This window comes from Erpetoichthys calabaricus, chromosome 12 (genome assembly GCF_900747795.2).
Source record: "Erpetoichthys calabaricus chromosome 12, fErpCal1.3, whole genome shotgun sequence".
NCBI lineage: Eukaryota > Metazoa > Chordata > Cladistia > Polypteriformes > Polypteridae > Erpetoichthys > Erpetoichthys calabaricus.
Genome location: NC_041405.2, coordinates 155,417,326 through 155,436,359, shown reverse-complemented (window position 1 = coordinate 155,436,359; position 19,034 = coordinate 155,417,326). Strand labels below are relative to the sequence as shown.

The window sequence follows — 19,034 nt, the reverse complement described above, 5'->3', positions numbered from 1 at the left end:
CTATCTATCTATCTATCTATCTATCTATCTATCTATCTATCTATCTATCTATCTATCTATCTATCTATCTATTGTCAAAGAAAATTATCAATACAGACACCCCTGCCCACTGGAATGCCCCGATTTAAGCAATAAAACACAGGCAGGAGAAAGCGTCAATCGTTATTCTTTATCTAAATCTCCGAAGAGGCAAATAGCATCTAATCAGAGTTTTTGCAAAGGAAAAAGTATCCTCTGTGCTCTATTTATACAATCCATTGATTAGGTCACTATTCTTTAAAAGGAATTCATTACAAATTCAGAAAACTTTTAACATGATTAGTTACACCTAGTTGCTAACAGGACACGGCAGATGTTGATACCTTAGATGACCACAACTTGATTGATAGTCCTGTTTGTTTAGGATGTACGTGACTTTTTGAATGTATATTTTTCATTTTTATTTTGAGGAGCTGTGTGAATTTCAAGAAGAGAAAAGAACAATGGCCCATATATATTATGATCCAGCTGGGTACAAAACAGGAAACAGTATTATAGAAGAAAGGTTATGCCATAAATATAGCACTTCTCTTAAGGGGTTATATAAAGGACAAGAAATACATTTAATCATAGTGAATAATAAAATAACAGTGTCAGCTTTTAAGCTTAAGCTCAGAAGGATATGAGACTCGGACACATTCCAGGTGCACATTGGACCAGGGTTCAAATTTAACTCTTACACTATCATATAGCACCCTTCTATCTATCTATCTATCTATCTATCTATCTATCTATCTATCTATCTATCTATCTATCTATCTATCTATCTATCTATCTATCTATCTATCTATCTATCTATCTATCTATCTATCTATCTATCACTATTAATCCACAAAGGGAGAAAATGAGTCCTGTTTCTTAAAGTACTTTTTTATTCTTAAGCCAACCTACCAATTGTCATCATCAGAGGAAAATGATTAGACATACAGGAATCAAAGGCAATATATAGCAACTGAGGGAGTGAGGGTCAAGGAAGGAGGTGGATCAATAAAGTGGGGTTCAGAGGGTGTTGGTCATGACGTCTGTTTTATTATTTAGATGTTCTTCTTTTTAAGCCTGTTATATGCCGGGTTCATGTCCAAATGTCTGTTAATGGCATTTTCATTCGAGAGCCACGATTCAGGCAGCTGTCTGGCACTCCTAGTATTTGCCTTGAATTGTAGTTACACCGTGTCCTGGTTGAACATCTATGTGAGTATATCAGAGATTGTGGGTCCTTCCTTCTGACAGCACTGTGATATTCTTGTATGCATGTTGCGAGTGTTTTAGATGTTTGTCCCATGCATACTACTGGGCATGCACTACATGGTATACAGTAATCCCTCGCTACTTCGCGGTTCACTTTTCGCGGATTGACGACTTCGCGGATTTTATATGTAAGCATATCTAAATATATAACGCGGACTTTTCACTGCTTCGCGGGTTTCAGCGGACAATGGGTCTTTTTACTTCTGGTATTTGCTTCCTCAGTTGGTTTGCCCAGTTGATTTCATACAAGAGATGCTATTGGCGGATGGCTGAGAAGCTACCCAATCAGAGCACGCAGTTAAGTTCCTGTGTGCTGCTGATTGGCTCAGCGACGGAGTGCTGCATTAACCAGGAAGTCTCATCTCACTCATTCAGCATTAACGTGCTCTCGCTACTGCATTCAGGGGGTTATCACCTTCATCGTCATCATTTTTACTGCGCAGCATATTCATCACCATCGTCACGTCATATATAGCTACGTGTACTTCGCTATACAGTAAGTGTAAACTTATCTACCGATTTCATATTGCTTAGCAGTTGTCCCTGTTATTAATAGAGTAAAGGGTGGGTTGTAAACAATACAGGGAGGGTTTAAAAACGTCCAAATACACGTTAAATAATTAATTAAATATGGTGTCCCTACTTCGCGGAAATTCAGTTATCGCGGTCAGCCTTGGAACCTATCTCCCGCGATAAGTGAGGGATTACTGTACTGTATATTGCATTCTGTGTCTCTGATGCAGATTTCCTGCTTCTGGGCATGAAAAGGGACAGTCTGCAGAGTGTTTTCAGGTTTATGGGCTGTTTTGATGCCTGGTTTGCAGAGGATGCGCGCTGTACTTTCCGATACACTATTGTCTTAGGAAAGGGTGTGCCAAGTATGATGTGAGATCAGGTTGGAGTCGATTGCTTGCTGAGGTCTGTGGTGCCTCCTATGTAACCGTTTATTGATGAACGCCTCGGGGTAGCTGTGTGAAAAGATAACGTTTTTCATTCTTTTTAATATTCTTTGTATTACTTATTCTTCTGAACAGAGTCTTAACACAACTCTGTTTATGTGATGAGGGGTGATTGCTAGAAAAGTGTACATTCCTTACACTCATAATTAAGGTGGTGTCATTACCACTTTCAATGGAGATGTCCAGCAAACAAATGGGTCGGTTCATTTCTTTTTCCATGGTGAGTTGAAGTGATGTGGCTGTGGAATTCATTTAGATGATTGCTTTTTAATATGACAAATGTGTCATTGACATAGCGAATCCAAAGTTTAAGTGTGATTGAGTTAGAGCCGCACTTTAAATCGTTGCATTACCAATTCAGCTAAGAGTCCTGATAATGGAGGACCCATTGGCGTGCCCTATTTCTATATGTAGTATTTTCTATTAAAATGCATACGAGTTTTCTGGCAAAGTGATATTAAATGCTTTATGTGCTTTGTGGCCAGGTGGGGTCGTTGTTTAATTTTGAGAATAAAGTCTCTGTGGCCGGATAATTAGGAATCATGGTGTATAGCGACACGACATCAAACGACATCATGATACGTTCTTTAAGCTCTGCAGTGTCGTTTTGGCGCTCTTAACAGAATAACTCGAATATGTTAAATGTTTCAGCATTTGAAAAAGTCTTTTAGAAAAGTACTATGCTGGTCCACCTGTTAAGCTGACCACAGGTCTGAATTTCAAAGGGTTTTTGTGGATTTTTTGGGAGGCCATAGAATTCCAGGCAGATCGCATCATTCCGTTTCATTTTATAATAATCCTGTAAGTTTGTACAGTTATTATTATGGAGTTCACTCAGTGTTGTATTAATTCTATTCAAGGTGGTTTTTGTTGGGTCACTGGCTAATTGCTCATAACTCAAACAAAGCTGGCCGCGAAGGACATAATGCATTCAAATATCACTTGTATCTATCTATCTCTCTGTTTGGCCATTCATATTTATTTATCCAAGACTGTTAAAGTCCCTCATACCTCTCTGTTATATACAGTAGTACTTTCATATCTGTCTGTCTTATCTATGTATTGTCTTTCATGTCTTTCTGTCTGCCTTTTCACACTGTACCCCCATTAGCTCTATCCTTCAGGGGGCTTCGGTCTCTAGTTCACATCTTCCTTGCAGTCCTTGTGTGGTCTTCATGGTCACTTAGGTTTTTGTTGGTGTTTCTGGCCGACGTGCCACATTTCTCTTCAGTAGCCCTGAGATGTTGTTGCTGCTGGCTGCCTTTTTGTGCCCTAATGCTCACATGGTGACGTTGTGTCCTGGAGGAAGTCACACATTGTGGCCGCAGCCTTGGGAGAGCATGTGAAGAATGACCGGAGCTGTTTATATGTCATATGTATATCATGTGTAGTGTTTATACATCACAGGTGAGAGGTGACTTAGATCTTGAGCGGAGCCATGATGTCAAGCCGTAGGCTTTGTCAGTTATGATGGGATGCATTTTAAATGGGGTTTTGTCCTTGACGAGTGACACTCTGCTGTATCGGGGGGCTTGACTTACGGTAAGCGAGGTTCATCCATCCAGGACAATGACAGGAGCAGGGAGGTGCGCAGCAGCTCTACATCCTCATGGTTGGAGCCAATCCAGATATAGACGATGTGAGTGAACATCGTACATGTAAATCTGCTGTAAGGACCACCTGTACGTAAGCAACACCTGAGTGTCAGATGGACTTGCTCATCAATCTCTCGACTTCTCGGTGGGCTGATTTGCACTGTAAACACCTGCGCCTGCCAGCCAGCCAATGTAATGATCTCATTTGGACTGTCTCCCCGGGGGCAGCAGCTTCTGGCAGTTGTGCCGCATTTAGTTTATGGTAATGACTGCTCGGCCCGCTCCACACACGCCATTTCGGCTCACTGTCTTTGTTTCCCAGGCAGTTAATGCATCAGCTCTGCGAGCTCCACTTGGAGGGGCTCTGCACTCCAGTTGCTTTAATTAAACTCAAAGGAATTCTACACAACACACACAAAATCAACAACTCGATTGCTTTCCTTAATTAGTGAAGAAGAAGAAGAGGAAGAAGAAGAAGAAATGTCTCATTAGAGTGCAGCAGCCTTTGTGGTAAAAACGTACGGCTGTCATACAGACGAGACCCTCAGAGCCCACTGGGCTATGTCATCTCGATATGTGTGTGCACTCGTGAAAAATGAAATGCAGTGCTTCAGTCTGCTGGAGACTCACATTGTGTTTAATATACTGTCGTTATATGTAGCCATATTTAATATCTGTGTTTTTATTTCTATAACAGCATTAGTGGTCTACGATTGACTTGAACCTGAACTAGCGATCTCTCTAAATCTTTATTCAACAGAGAACTTTTCCATGTGTCTGTCATATAGTGCCTTTCATATCTACCTTTCCATCTAATCATCTATTACATAACACCTTTCATATCTGTCTATAATATACAGTAGTGTTTTTCGCTATATCTGTCCATCTGTTTATTATACAGTATAATGCATTTTATGTCTATTATGTTGTGCCTTTCACGTCCACTTTTACGTCTGTATTTGTATTACTTACTATTACTTTCTATTACTTAATATATCCTATTTATTACCTTTTATACAGATATATTTTATATATATAAATATATATATATTTTACAGTATATATATATATATATATATATATATATATAATAGTTCCTTTCATATCTCCTTATTTATATCATAGCTGTCTGTTTCATAATGTATTTCCTGTGTATCTATTATATGGTGTTTCATATTGATCTATCTGTAATATAGTGCATTTAATTTTCATTTGTTTATTGTATAGTGCATTTCATGTCTGTCCCTCCTTTATAAAAAACATTTTTGTCTTGTATAATGACTTTCACATTTATCTGTTTATCTGTCTATATATATATATATTTATCTATAATATTGTGTATTTTATATATTATCTGTTATGTTGTGCATTTCCTGTCTATTATTTAGTGTGGTTCATATCGATCTCTCTGTCTATCTAGAATATAGTGCTTTTCATATCTATCAACATTGCACTTCATATCTGTATATTCATTATGTGTCTACTGTATAGTATCTATCTATCTATCTATCTATCTATCTATCTATCTATCTATCTATCTATCTATCTATCTATCTATCTATCTATCTATCTATCTATCTATCTTTGATGTAGCACCTTTCCAGTTATGCCACCCCTACACGGTGAGCATGTTGTCTTTTTTTGTGCTCCACTCTCGGGGTTCCCTCCACACGGGTTCCTTTAATTAAGCTCTGAGGAATTGTGCAAAGTGAACTACATAATTAAAAATTGCCTTTTGCATGTTTTAGTGAAAACCAAGATGAGGCAACATGTTTATAAATGTGGCTTTTCAGCGCCTCTGCCCAAAGTCCGCATGCACCTCTGGCTCGTTTCTGGCTGTCATGCCTAATCTGGTTAGTGGTCATTGTGCTATTCAGAAAGGCTGCTTTAATTCAATGACGAGTGACAATGAGGGTGGACGGTAAACGCTTGCAGTTTACACCTGAATGTGTTTCTGCTGCTCCTGTCTCTTTTTCTCCACATCATGAAAACAATTCTGTGCAGTGCACACACGCCTTTGCAACACACACATGCTACCTGCATGCCCTCACATTCACACAGACACACACACATCTGAAGTCACACAGACAGACGGACCAGTCCACTTTAGCATGCCCTCCTGCCTGTGCCCTCTCCACCAGCATTAGTTTGCCCTGTACTCTCAGCGGATTAATTGGTTAATCAAATTAATGAAACCCTGGCTCCTGTCCAGGTAGAAATTCTTTCTGTTTGGCCCTCAACCAAAACCACTTATAAAGATGAAGTCATTGGTGGCCAATGGGAGCGCTTGAAGTGGATTAAGAGGGTTGGAGTGGCAGAGACAGAGGGCAGGTGGGTGGCCTCCACACATAATGAGCTTAACAGGCTCTAGATACAGAGGCAAGTGACGAGCGCACAGAGCTGAGGAGGGTGCTGGCCGTGCCTTCTGTATTGTATCTTTCAGATGTCTTTCACTTGTTGTATACTGACATGAAGTACTGGTAATAATAATTATTAATTACAATTATATAGTGCTTCACACAGGCAGTGGGCAACTACATCGACCACCACCTATGTGCACTGTCCATCTGAATGGTGTGACGGCAGCCATTTTTGCACTAGTACATCATCATCATCATCATCACACATTTACCTGTTAGGTGGTAAAGGGGTGACTGACATAGCTGGCTATTTAGAGACGGGGAGTAATGGGGTTTGGGCAGAATAACTGAGGCCAATTTACCCAGGACATCAGGGTATACCCTACTCTTTTTGAAAGAATCCCAGGGATCTTTTATGAGCACAGAGAATCAGGACCTTGGTTTTACGTCTCATCTAAAGGAACGCGCTATTTTAGAGGACAGTGTCCCCTTCAATGCCACTGGGGCATTGGGATCCATAAACTAAACCACAGGGTAAGCGCCCCCTGCTGGCCTTACCAACACCTCTTCCAGCAGCAACCCAAGCTTTTACTAGATATACAAGTACTGGCTGAGCCTGAACACACTTAGCTTCAGGTGGATGACCTCTTCTGAAGTGCAGGTGGGTCACCTGCTGGAGATAAAGCAGTGAGAAGCCCTGAACCTGTGGGCATATCCTTTGTGGACAGACTAAGGTTTCTCGATCTTCTTAAAGGAACAGCACAAAATTTTTTAAATGGTACGATACTGGAAAGTTAGATTTTTTCGATACCAGAATTAAAAATCAGTTTTCCACTCAAACTCGTCCTCCTGCCACTCGGTAGAGTAGCAGGGATAAAATGTGCTTAGACGTTTCATGAAACCACATATTTCGCTGTGAACGAGATTTCACGGAAAAATCCCAAACAACCACCGAGACTTCATGGAACCCCCCACCCCCCATTATTGATTTCACACAATTGAGACTTCATGAAAGGCCTCCTTCTTTATTGATTTGACATGATCGAGGCTTCATGGGAGACCTCCCCTTTAATTTTGTTTAACGTAATTGAGACCTCACAGGACCCGCACCCTTGTTGATTTTACCTGATTGAGGCGTCATGGGAAACCTCTTCCTTTGTTGATTAGAAGCAATGGAGACTTCATGTAGACCCCCATTGAGATGACGTGATCTAGGCGTCATGGGGGAACTCTTTCTTTACTTATATGATGCGTTTGAGGCTTCATGGTAGAGCTCTGTTTTTATTGATTTGATTTGATTAAGACTTCACAGGGCCGCCCCTTAATAATTTTACATGATCAAGGCTCCATGAGAGACCCATCCCTTATTGATTTGACGTGATCAAAATTTCATGGGAGACCTCTTCCTTTATTGACTCGATGCGATCAGGGCTTCATGGGAACCCTTATTGCTTGGATATACACGTTGTGTAGATTGACATGATGGTGCAGGCTGAAGTAACATTGGAGGGCTTTGGAGTTATCCGTTACTCACTTTGGAACCACTTTGGCACTGGTACTGAGGTCCTAAAGCCGGTATCGGTACTAAAGTCAAAATTTCATTATGTATTGTCACGCATATGCGTCAAAGGATCACATTCCAGGTTTATTTGGAGGTAAGCGATACCACCCCGGGACAAGAAAGGGGGTGCTGTCGCCAACACTGTCATCTCTTTTACCATCCACAGTGGAAGACCTGCTATGTCAAGTCAGGAAGACTGCTTCGTTTTTGTGCCATCGAGCATTCTTTTTGTTTAATATAATTTGTGTTAGGATTTAAAGTGGTGACCCTACTGCCAACCCAACACATCATTGACATCCACCACTGTCCTTTCATCCGTCCACACTACCCAACACTACCCGGGATATATAGGAATTTCTTTTTGAAATATTTGTAGTCCAGATAATTAAACAATGGGATCATTTTAGAATGAGAAACTGATTGGTTCACTTCCCGGGTCCTCCCTGCGTGGAGTTTGCTTGTTCTTCCCGTGTCTGTGTGGGTTTCCTCCTGATGCTCTGGTTTCCTCCCACAGTCCAAACTCATGCAGGTTAGGTGCATTGGTGATCCTAAATTGTCCCTAGTGTATGCTTGGTGTGTTTGTGTGCCCTGTGGTGGGCTGGCACCTTGCCTGGGATTTTTTCCTGCCTAACGCTCTGTGTTGGCTGGGATTGGCTCCAGCAGACCCCCGTGACCCTGTGTTGGGATATAGCGGGTTGGATAATGGATGGATGGATGGAACTGATTGTGAATTTGGCTGGGGGCAAAACCAGCGCCCATGGAAGTTCCCACTGAACTGGAAACCCAGTTGGTCTGCCGTATAATTTTGTGGTGTGTCATTTCTTCTGGGGTGACTCTCATCCTAGTGGGCTGAATTTGCTGTTGAGGTTTCACCCGTCTTAAATATTCCATCTGGAGAGTTAAAGATGACTGAACATCCTTCATTAGTACTGTGGACGAAAGTTGAGAACAAGAACGGGAGACAAAAACACCAATTTAAAATAAAAAGCAATTTCTTTATTCGTGGTGAGAAGAGAGGCCGCCCGCCTGCCAGCTCAAGTTGCTACTGACAGGTCAGATCAGACAGCCCGCTCAAAAAAGGAAGTTAGCTCAGTTTTATACCAGTTAGTTTACTAAACAAAAAGATGAAACATGTCATTTCAATTTGAGGTCACACAGAGTTTGCAAGTAGCTTAAGATGACGCATTAAATCAGTACGTGTAGAAGTACACGGTAGTCAACATGCCCAAAGTCCCAGGTTCCCGATCCAACTTAGGCGATGCAGTTCAGCTATGGCTAGTTTAACAGAGACAGCACTTTGCAAAACATGTACCTCCCTATTCTAATGCACCATCAGGGTTGCAACACTTCAACGGCTATGTGGCAGTTACAATTTAAGAATCTTTTCTCAGCTTATAAAAGGATTAATGTTATACTGTCGGTTAATGCACAGCACATTCTTATTATAGCTTACATTTCAGTTAATAATGTTTTTTCTTTCTCCGTACCCGAAGGGCCCCCAAGATCTAACAACTGCTTTGTCTTTGTCTTTGCAGAGGATCAGCTTCCGTTGGGGTTCCCGAACATCGACATGGGTCCCCAGCTCAAGGTGGTCGAGCGAACACGCACAGCCACCATGCTTTGTGCCGCCAGTGGTAACCCTGATCCTGAAATTACCTGGTTCAAGGATTTTCTACCCATCGATCCAAGTACAAGTAATGGAAGAATTAAGCAACTGCGATCAGGTAAGAGTGAAGCACAACCTTTTTTTTGAGAGTATTCTCTGAAAGTGACAGTCACACCTTATGATGCTGGGGACATTTTCCCTTTAGGGGGGAACCTTTTTTTTATGTTATCAAGGCCTGTGGCCTGTCGATCATTACTGTTTTCTTCTTTTTTTTTTTTTTTTTTAATTCACTTCTTTCTCTTTCCTCTGCTTTTTTTGACATACTGTAAACTTTGGACAGAGACGGCAAAATGTAGCCACAGTCTTTTCCGAGCTGTCAATCTGACAGCAGCCTCCTGTAGAAGCGCAATTTCATTTTCGGAAGGTTCAATAAAGAAAATCCTTGAGCATGAAAACGTGTCCCAGGAGCTTACTGTATGTTCCGTGCAGAAAAGCAAGATAGGACCTAACAGTTTTTATTTGTTCTTTTACCATGTGTTGGCGTAGGATTTGTGACTGTAACCAAAGCGCTTGTTGAAAGCATTTGGATTGACTCATTGATTTTACCTTTAATTAAACAGCTGGTATAACAAAGTCTATTTACAGATTAAATTAGTTAGCATCAAAGTCAGCCTGGGGCATCACAGGGTTAACAATTATGGTTCAGTGAATGGGTAACATAAATGGAGCTGCCATGGTCTGTTGCGGGGTCGGTGTGTGTGTGTGTGTATGTGCAGTGAGAAAGCTTATTTAAGTATCCGTCTGATGCTTCAGCTGGTCTGAGTGTTCGCTTCCACTAGTGATCAAAATTTAAAATCCCGTTTCCATGTCGGTGTCATTTTATCATCTTTTCACCGAGCACAGGTTTACAGTTATAGGCCAAAATAGGCTGCAGATCAAGGCGTGCACGTTGAACTGATCTCTTGTGATAATCACCACATGGACTTCTCTGGGGTACGGACCTCCGTTTCAACATTTACTGAACTGTGTGTTTCACAACGGAATATCGTTCTGCGAATCCTTCGTGTGTCAGCTGGAAGGAGCCGGCATTGTACAGGGTGAGCCAAATGAAGTACCACAATTCTCAAGGTCATTGTGTGAGGTAGAGGCCTGGGGTTAGGGGGCGGTCCTTTGATAGGTGATCCCTTGTAGTTTTCAGTCGGCAACATGCATTTGGTCCGGTGTGCACCATGCTGCTTTCGCTGTTGAAGTGTAATCCATCATCACTACGCAACACGCCTTCCGAATGCACTTCAGCATTCCTCCAAATGGTGACGTCCCAAACCGGAAAACAATTCTTCAGTGGGTGGCTAAATTTAGACAGACGGGGTACAACATGAAACAGAAAATCACCAGGCCGTCCTCGGACTGCACTGAACGCCTGAAAACATCCACGCTGTAAGGGCATCAATTTTGCAGTCTCCTTGACGTTCTGCGCGCAAATCTGCTTCTGCCTCAGGCATTTCTAACACGTCTTTGATTTTGCACGAGGGCCTTAATTTCCATCCTCACAAAATGACGGCAGTGCAGGAACTCACTGAGAGAGACTGGGAGAGCTGTAGAGAGTTGTGCGGCAACATTCTGCAAACAGTTCATCGAGATGCCATCGTCATGTGCAGCGACGAGCCATTTTTCCATTTGAATGGTTGCGTAAATAAGCAAAACTTTTGCTATTGGGCTGAAACCAACCCTCGTGAACTTCATCAGAGACCCCTGCTCAATGAGCACACGTGTTACATTTTGGTGCACTGTTGCAGAATTTGGCATTGTAGGCCCTTACTTTTTTGAGGAGGGGTGAGCACCATCACTTCAGAACGTTACATTGAAATGTTAGAGAAAGTTTTATGGTCCCAACTGGAAGAATTGGTTATGGTGGATGTCTGGTTTCAACTGGATGGAGTGACAGCTCATATGGCGCGGAGATCCATGCAAATTTTGTGGGAAGCTGATCTCCCTGCACGGAGATGTTGGATGGCCTTCATGTTCACCTGACCTCACTCCGTGTGATTTCTGTCTCAAGTTGAAGGTATACACACACCAACTTCAAAACCACAAAATCGCCGTTATTCCCTTTGAAATGGCCATGGCCATGCGAGCATTCAGAAATCGTCTCAAGAAGAGTGTATCGCTGATGATGGCCACCACCTTGAAGACATCATTTTTAAAACACAGTGAAAACAATCTATTTTGTATTCTCTTTCTTGGGTCATAATGAAATTTATTTTGTCTTGTAAGGTTTTTGTAGAATAAACGTTTAAAATGTGGTACTTCTTTTTGGCTCCCCCTGTGCTACTCTAGCCAGGTGGACAGAAACAGAGATGGGTCAAGAGAGGAAGATGCAGTCGAGGAACGGAACAAGGCCGAAACTAGGAAATCAAGTCTGATGCGCGTCTAAACCAAAGTCAAGTTGTGATATAAACTTGAGTTCTTTAGAAGAGTATAGGGTGGTCCAGATCTAATTATATGCAATTTTCATTACGCTATAACTTATTAAGTTTATTACATAGAGAATTCACAGCACCTCTTCACATAGAGCATTTAACTTAAAATTATTTTTGTTGCCGATAGGTGGCAGCACCAGCCCTGCATTTCAAAATGTCGGGGAGACGGTTGTCAGTCGAACAGTTGCATAATTAGATCTGGACCACCTGCATAGGGTTTTAGGATGTGTTTCATCCTGGAAGGGTCCTAGGGTGACCATATTCTGACTTTGAGACTTTTATTATGTACAATGCGGTACAAGCAATGAAACCCACCTGAGGAATCACAAACACCTGTCCCAAACATTATGGTGCTCTGAAATGGGGTGGACCGTGTAGAAAAAGTATTGTCATCTCTGCATGGTGTGACCGAGATGTACGTAAATCCCCTTAAATTAAAAGTCTTCAATGTGCACTTTAATCTTGTCTGAATTGTCCATCCATCCATTAACCAACCCGCTATATCCTAATACAGGGTCATGGGGGTCTGCTGGAGCCAATCCCAGCCAACACAGGGCGCAAGGCAGGAACAAACCCTGGGCAGGGTGCCAGCCCACCACAGGGCACACATACACACACACACACACCCACACACTAGGGACAATTTAGAATCGCCAATGCACCTAACCTGCATGTCTTTGGACTGTGGGAGGAAACCCACGCAGACATGGGGAGAACATGCAAACTCCACACAGGGAGGACCCGGGAAGCGAACCCAGGCCTCTTTATTACGAGGCAGCAGTGCTACCCACTGTGCCACTCTTGTCTGAATTGTCCTTACAGGTGGCGCAGTGGTAGTGTTGCTGCTTTGCAGTAAGGAGATTGTGGAAGATTGTGGGTTTGCTTCCCGGTTCCTCCCTGTGTGGATAGCGCTTTGAGTACTGAGAAAAGCACTATATAAATGTAATGAATTATTATTATTATTAATTGTCTGACTTGTAAATTTAGAATATCAAGGAAATACAGTACATGTCTTTATTCTGTACATTATGGGGGGCACTTGTAGATGTGAACAGAGTGGCACAAATCCCAAGCATAGCCCTCGTATGTTTGCACTCACCAGCCTGTCACCCGCCTGCTCCGACTCCCAAGGGTTACTACATCCACCCCCTCAGCACTTTGGAATAATACATGCATATTAGCTCACTCAAAACTACAAAATGTGCCCCCCCACCCCCTCCTCGTGCTTGTCAATGAATTATATACATCAAACAGCATGCTCAAAACCCCCGAGGGATAATACGCAAGTTAAGGTCAAACTTGAAACGCACCTCCACAAGGACCAAGTAGTCTACAGAAACAGAGGGTACCGTCAATTATTTGCGTCCATTTCCAGTATTGTGGTTGACTGCTACTGTGGCTAAATACTTTTCCCCCTTCCTCTTCTGTCTATGACCCCAAAGACAAAATCGAGCTCCAAAACAAGCAGGTGAGAAGATTTACACATTTATTCATGCATTACACACTGAGGGAACAAATAAATTAGGACCACTGTCCGAATACTGGGTAGGGCCACCTTATGTTCTTAAAACCACCTCAGATTTGTCAGCCACACGTTCATGCCGCAAATCTCCCATTTTTCCATATCCTAAAGGTGTTCTATTGGATTCAGATCTGGTGAATGGGAAGGCCACCGAAGAGCACTGAACTCATTGTGATGCTCATGAAACCAGTTTGCTTTGTGACGTGGTGCACTGTCATGCTGGGAGTAGCTATTAGAAGATGGGAGAGTTGTGGCCATGAAGGGATGCCGCTGTTCAGCATCAGTACTCAGTTAGGGCATGGCGTTCAAGCCACGATTGACTGGTATTAATGGGGGCCCCCAGTGTAGCAAGAAAAATATTCCTCACACCATTACACCACCACCACCACCACCAGCCTGCACTTCTGACACAAGGCAGGTTGGGTGCATGAATTTGTACAAATTCTGACCCTACCATCTGTGTGCCTCAGAAGAAATCGAGATTCATTAGACCAGTCTGATTCAGCTGTTCAGTTTTGGTCAACTTGTGCCCACTGCAGCCCCTAGCTTTCTGTTCTTGGCTGACAGCAGTGGAACCTGAGATGGTCTTCTATAGCCCGTCCACCTCAAGGTTCAACATGGTGTGCATTCTGAGGTGCTTTTGTGCACTGTGTGGCATTCGGAGTTAGTGTAGCCTTAATTTCAGCTTGGACCAGATTAGCCATTCTCGTCTGACCTCTCCCATCTTCTTTTCTCTCTGCTGCTCATTGGACTTTTTTTTCTTTTGCATAATTCTGAGTAAAAACTTGAGACGGCCGTGCATGAGAAACCAAAGAGATCAGCAGATACAGAAATATTCAAACCAGCCCATCTGGCACCAACAATCATGCCAATCACTGACATTCTTATTTTTTCACATTATGTTGTTTGATTTGAACATCCGCCAGGGCCATCTTAACAACATTATATGCCCCCAGGCAAAGCAGTGCAGTTGGACCCCTACCTACACAACCACTCAGCAAGACACAACATATATAGATTAGTGTGGGGACCCCGGGCAACTGCCCAGCATGCCCATGCATTAAGACAGCCCAGACATCCACTGAAGCTTCTCACCTACATTATATTTGCATGGTTTTGCGCATGGTGCTGCTGCCGCCACATAATTAATTGCCTGATTAGAAAATTGCATGGGTAAGCTAATCATTTAACCAGTGAGTGTAGAATAATCCATCCATCCATTTTCCAACCCGCTGAATCCGAACACAGGGTCACGGGGGTCTGCTGGAGCCAATCCCAGCCAACACAGGGCACAAGGCAGGAACCAGTCCTGGGCAGGGTGCCAACCTACCGCAGTAGAAATAAAATATATGAACATAAAATAAGATACATAATAAATAGAAGTAAGGTTATATAATCACAAAGAGGAAACCATCATCCTAATGTGCCTACATCAGAAGCAAAGTAAAATGAGTGTGACAAATCACTTCAATACAACCTGGATGGACAGCAGCTCTTCGTGCTAGGAGTCTAAGCAATTAATGTTTTTTGGCTTACTCAACCATTAGAAATTAGATGGACAGAATTGGCGAGATGTTTGGACCGAATGGCTTACTTGACTTGACTTTTGACGACTTCTCCTTGTTTTCCTTTTAATGTAAAACTTCTACTACTCATTGCAGGCAGTCTCAATAATTATGAATCTCTGCCATCAAAAACAGTTAACATAATTACCAGAAGAAAAAGAGAATCTGCAATTGTTAACAGTAGAAAGTAGTAGTAATAATAATAATAATAATAAACTATTTCATAAGTTTTAATCTTGAACAGAACAAATCATACCAAAAAAATGACAGAAGCGAAGTACAAAAGAGATAAAGACAAAACCTCAGGGTTAGACCCACAACACTACTTAACATAATCTCACTCTGTCATGCTCACCACAATAACCCAAGAAAGCGTGAGATGCGCACCTCCCGTACTTGCCCTCCATCTCCTTCATCTGCATATGTGAATACATAAATTAGTTTAAGCACACTGAGCAATTTTAATTTGATTTACATAATCAGATCTTGACAACAGAAGTCCATTAATATTACAATAGTGATATTGTTATGAGATGCAATATGTCTCTGAGGATTATCATGAGTGTCGAAAGCAAAGGAGACGAATCACAACATGAAGATGTGGTCAGGTACAGGAAAAGGTCAAAGCTGAGAGATCAGACGTAGACAGGATAGCAGAATCAAAGGGCAAGAAGACAATCAGGGATCAAAGGGAAAAAAGCAGAACACAATCTGAATGCTACTTGAAAAACAGGCTAATGAAAGGCCGTGTCACATTAGACAACTTTCCTAGGGATATTCAGTTGTAGCACTTCGTTTATGAAATCTTAGTTAGCCAGAGGCAGTCTACGGCACGCTCCTGTGATCACAGTCATCTAGTCTGACATACCCAGTGACTCACTCCAGTGAGTCCTCGACACGTCCCGAAAATCAAACAAGTAGTCATACCGGTGGGCTCAGTGTGCATGAGAGCTGACATCCAATGAATTCTCATCCAGAACTTAGATTGATGTGAAAGGCACTATATAATAAATAGAAAATAAAGTCACTATATGACAGATAGATAGATCAGTGTGAAAGGCACTATATTAGATAGATAGATAGAAAATAAAGTTACTATATGACAGATATATAGATCAATGTGACAGGCACTATAAGATAGATAGATAGATAGTCACTATATGACAGATAGATAGATGTGAAAGGCACTATATTATAGATAGATAGATAGATAGATAGATAGATAGATAGATAGATAGATAGATAGATAGATAGATAGATAGATAGAAAATAAAGTTACTATATGACAGATATATAGATCAATGTGACAGGCACTATATGATAGATCGAAAATAAAGTCACTATATGACAGATAGATAGATCAGTGCGAAAGGCACTATATTATAGATAGAAAATAAAATTACTATGTGACAGATATATACTGTAGATCAATGTGACAGGCACTATATGATAGATAGAAAATAAAGTCACTATGTGACAGATAGATAGATCAATGTGAAAGGCACTATATTATAGATAGATAGATAGATAGATAGATAGATAGATAGATAGATAGATAGATAGATAGATAGATAGATAGATAGATAGATAGATAGATAGATAGATAGATAGATAGATAGATAGATAGATAGATAGAAAATAAAGTCACTATATGACAGACAGATAGATCAGATAGATAGGACTTTATTCTATCTCAACCATCTCCTCCTGGGCCTTCTCCAATATTATAAGTACATGCTGGGCAGTCAATAAGGAGAATTAAACCTTCCAAGCTCACCAGTTTCTGCCATGTCACTCTCCCTGCAGTCTGTTAGTGGCACCAAGACGAGAAATGGAGTAGAGGAGGATTAGCACCGAAGTGTATGCATCTGCAAATGTTACCAGCAGCTTTTCGGTTTTGGTTTTGGTTTTTATAAGGTCACCTCGTTGAGATGTTCTCACCCACCTGCCCAGCCTTTGGAGTAAAATGTCTAGACAGACACGTGGGTCCAGCTTCTTATTTATTTATTTTTTTTTTGATTTTATTGATTTTATTAAAATCAAATAACATTCTATACAAATAAATCAAGTTTTACAAAAATAGGTTCAAAACTAATCAACCTCCACCCCTGAGAAAGAGACTTCTTATCTGACGCCGGCACCATCTTGTTTTGTGCACATCATTTATTAATAGCATTCCAATTATGTGATTCATCATTCCCATTGCTTTCTATCTTATCATAATCTAATATCTTCTCACTATTTATCTCGTATATGTGGTGCACGCTTATCATTGTCACCATTTTTTTTATATTATTCTCACGAGTGGCTATTTAATCATTTCTAATTTTTATCTCATGCACGTAGCGTATGCTTATACTTTCTGTGACTTAGTGTCTAATCAATATGCATTTTATCTCCTTTTTTTTCCTTATATCATGCATGAAGCATACATATATCATTCCCCAGATGTGTTTATTATATGGCTACCCTGGCTTACTGTCTAGTCATTATCGAAAAGATTTATTGGATTCTAAGATACCATCGATTGTTAGATGCAGCAAAAAAAACAAAAGAAAAGCAAACAAGCAGCCCGACCACAACCTGCAGCTTCGGAAAATCCTCCTGACTCACTGGAAAGAAAGTACAGAGCAGCCAGGCCGAGGGGCAGAGGCCACCCGCTAGGCCCCTTCTGTACAAACCTTCTCAACCAGTTCATGGGGTGTAAGGAGAAAATGGCTGTGAACTGGTTAAGTGAAACTGGGCAGAATACTTAGAGAGCTTGAGTGCCAGGAGCTGTCCTTGGTTTGCTTCCCTCGACTTCTCAGAAAACGAATAGAAGTAGAACTAGGGTTGGTGTCACCCAGTGTGGTAACTATGGATGAATTTAGACCGCCACAGACCCCTGGGTGACTTACTAAATGGAGCTCCTTAACAGAGAGTGAATCATACTTTAAAAAATACAGCGCGTTTGAACCAAGCTGTTTAATGCAGCGTGGTAATTCCCACTTTTAATATTTTTATTTTGGGGGGGGGGGGGGGGGGGGGCTTTAGGTCGTTGATCCCCCTTGGTTATATCAGTCCATGGACACTTGATTGTTTCATTAAGCTTTGGATTTCATGTTGGGTCCACCTTGGGGATTTCAACCCAAACTCTGCACAGAAATTTTATAGACCGTCAATTGGGTGCCATCCACTTTGATGTTTTCATCTTGTGTGGTCCACACCACCATAGTGATGCCACTGGTCATAGCCATATAGGAGAGGGGGGTTCTTACCAGCATGTCCAACTAACATGTAAGACAGAGAGAGAGAAATGAAATAAAATGAAAAATACTATATAATAGATAGATGTGATAGGCATTATGTCCATTATCCAACCCGCTATATCCTAACTACAGGGTCACGGGGGTCTGCTGGAGCCAATCCCAGCCAGCACAGGGCGCAAGGCAGGAACAAACCCCAGGCAGGGTGCTAGCCCACCACAGGGTGCACACACACACACACCAACCACACACCAGGGACAATTTAGGATCGCCAATGCACCTAACCTGCATGTCTATGGACTGTGGGAGGAAAACCACGCAGACACGAGGAGAACATGCAAACTCCACACAGGGAGGACCCAGGAAGCGAACCCGGGTCTCCTAACTGCAAGGCATAGGCATTGTAACAAATACAAGTAAAACGCATGGTACGATAGAAACAAAACAGTAAGGACTATAAAATACATATTTATAAAAGACACTATACAATAGATAGGAAATGAAATGAAAGGTTCTACAGAAGCAAATAGATATGAAAGGCAGTCTATCATAGGTAAATAGAAATAAAATGACAAGTACTACATGTTAGACAGATATGAATCACACCATAAAACAAATAGATATGAAAAACATAGTATAACAGAAAAATAGATAGAAACAAAATGAAAGCAACTATAAAATATGTAGATTTGAAAGGCACTGTACAATAGCTAGATAGATGGAAATGAAATGAAAGGCCCTATATAATACATAGATACAAAAGACATTATGCAATAGATGGATAGAAATGAAATGTAAGGGATTATAAAATAGATATGGAAGGCACTACAAGATATATAGGCAGGCAGATGGAA

General features: G+C 41.4%; 1 protein-coding gene across 3 annotated transcripts in view; it reads left to right on the top strand.

Annotated features, from left to right (window-relative positions):
- Window positions 1–19,034, top strand: part of ptprsa (protein tyrosine phosphatase receptor type Sa) — a 525,319-nt gene that overhangs the window by 214,220 nt on the left and 292,065 nt on the right. For all 3 annotated transcript variants that reach the window (XM_051934972.1, XM_051934973.1, XM_051934974.1), the window contains exon 5: window positions 9,298–9,486. In XM_051934972.1, coding sequence (XP_051790932.1) covers window positions 9,298–9,486 — 189 coding nt within the window. The remainder of the gene's footprint in view (window positions 1–9,297; window positions 9,487–19,034) is intronic.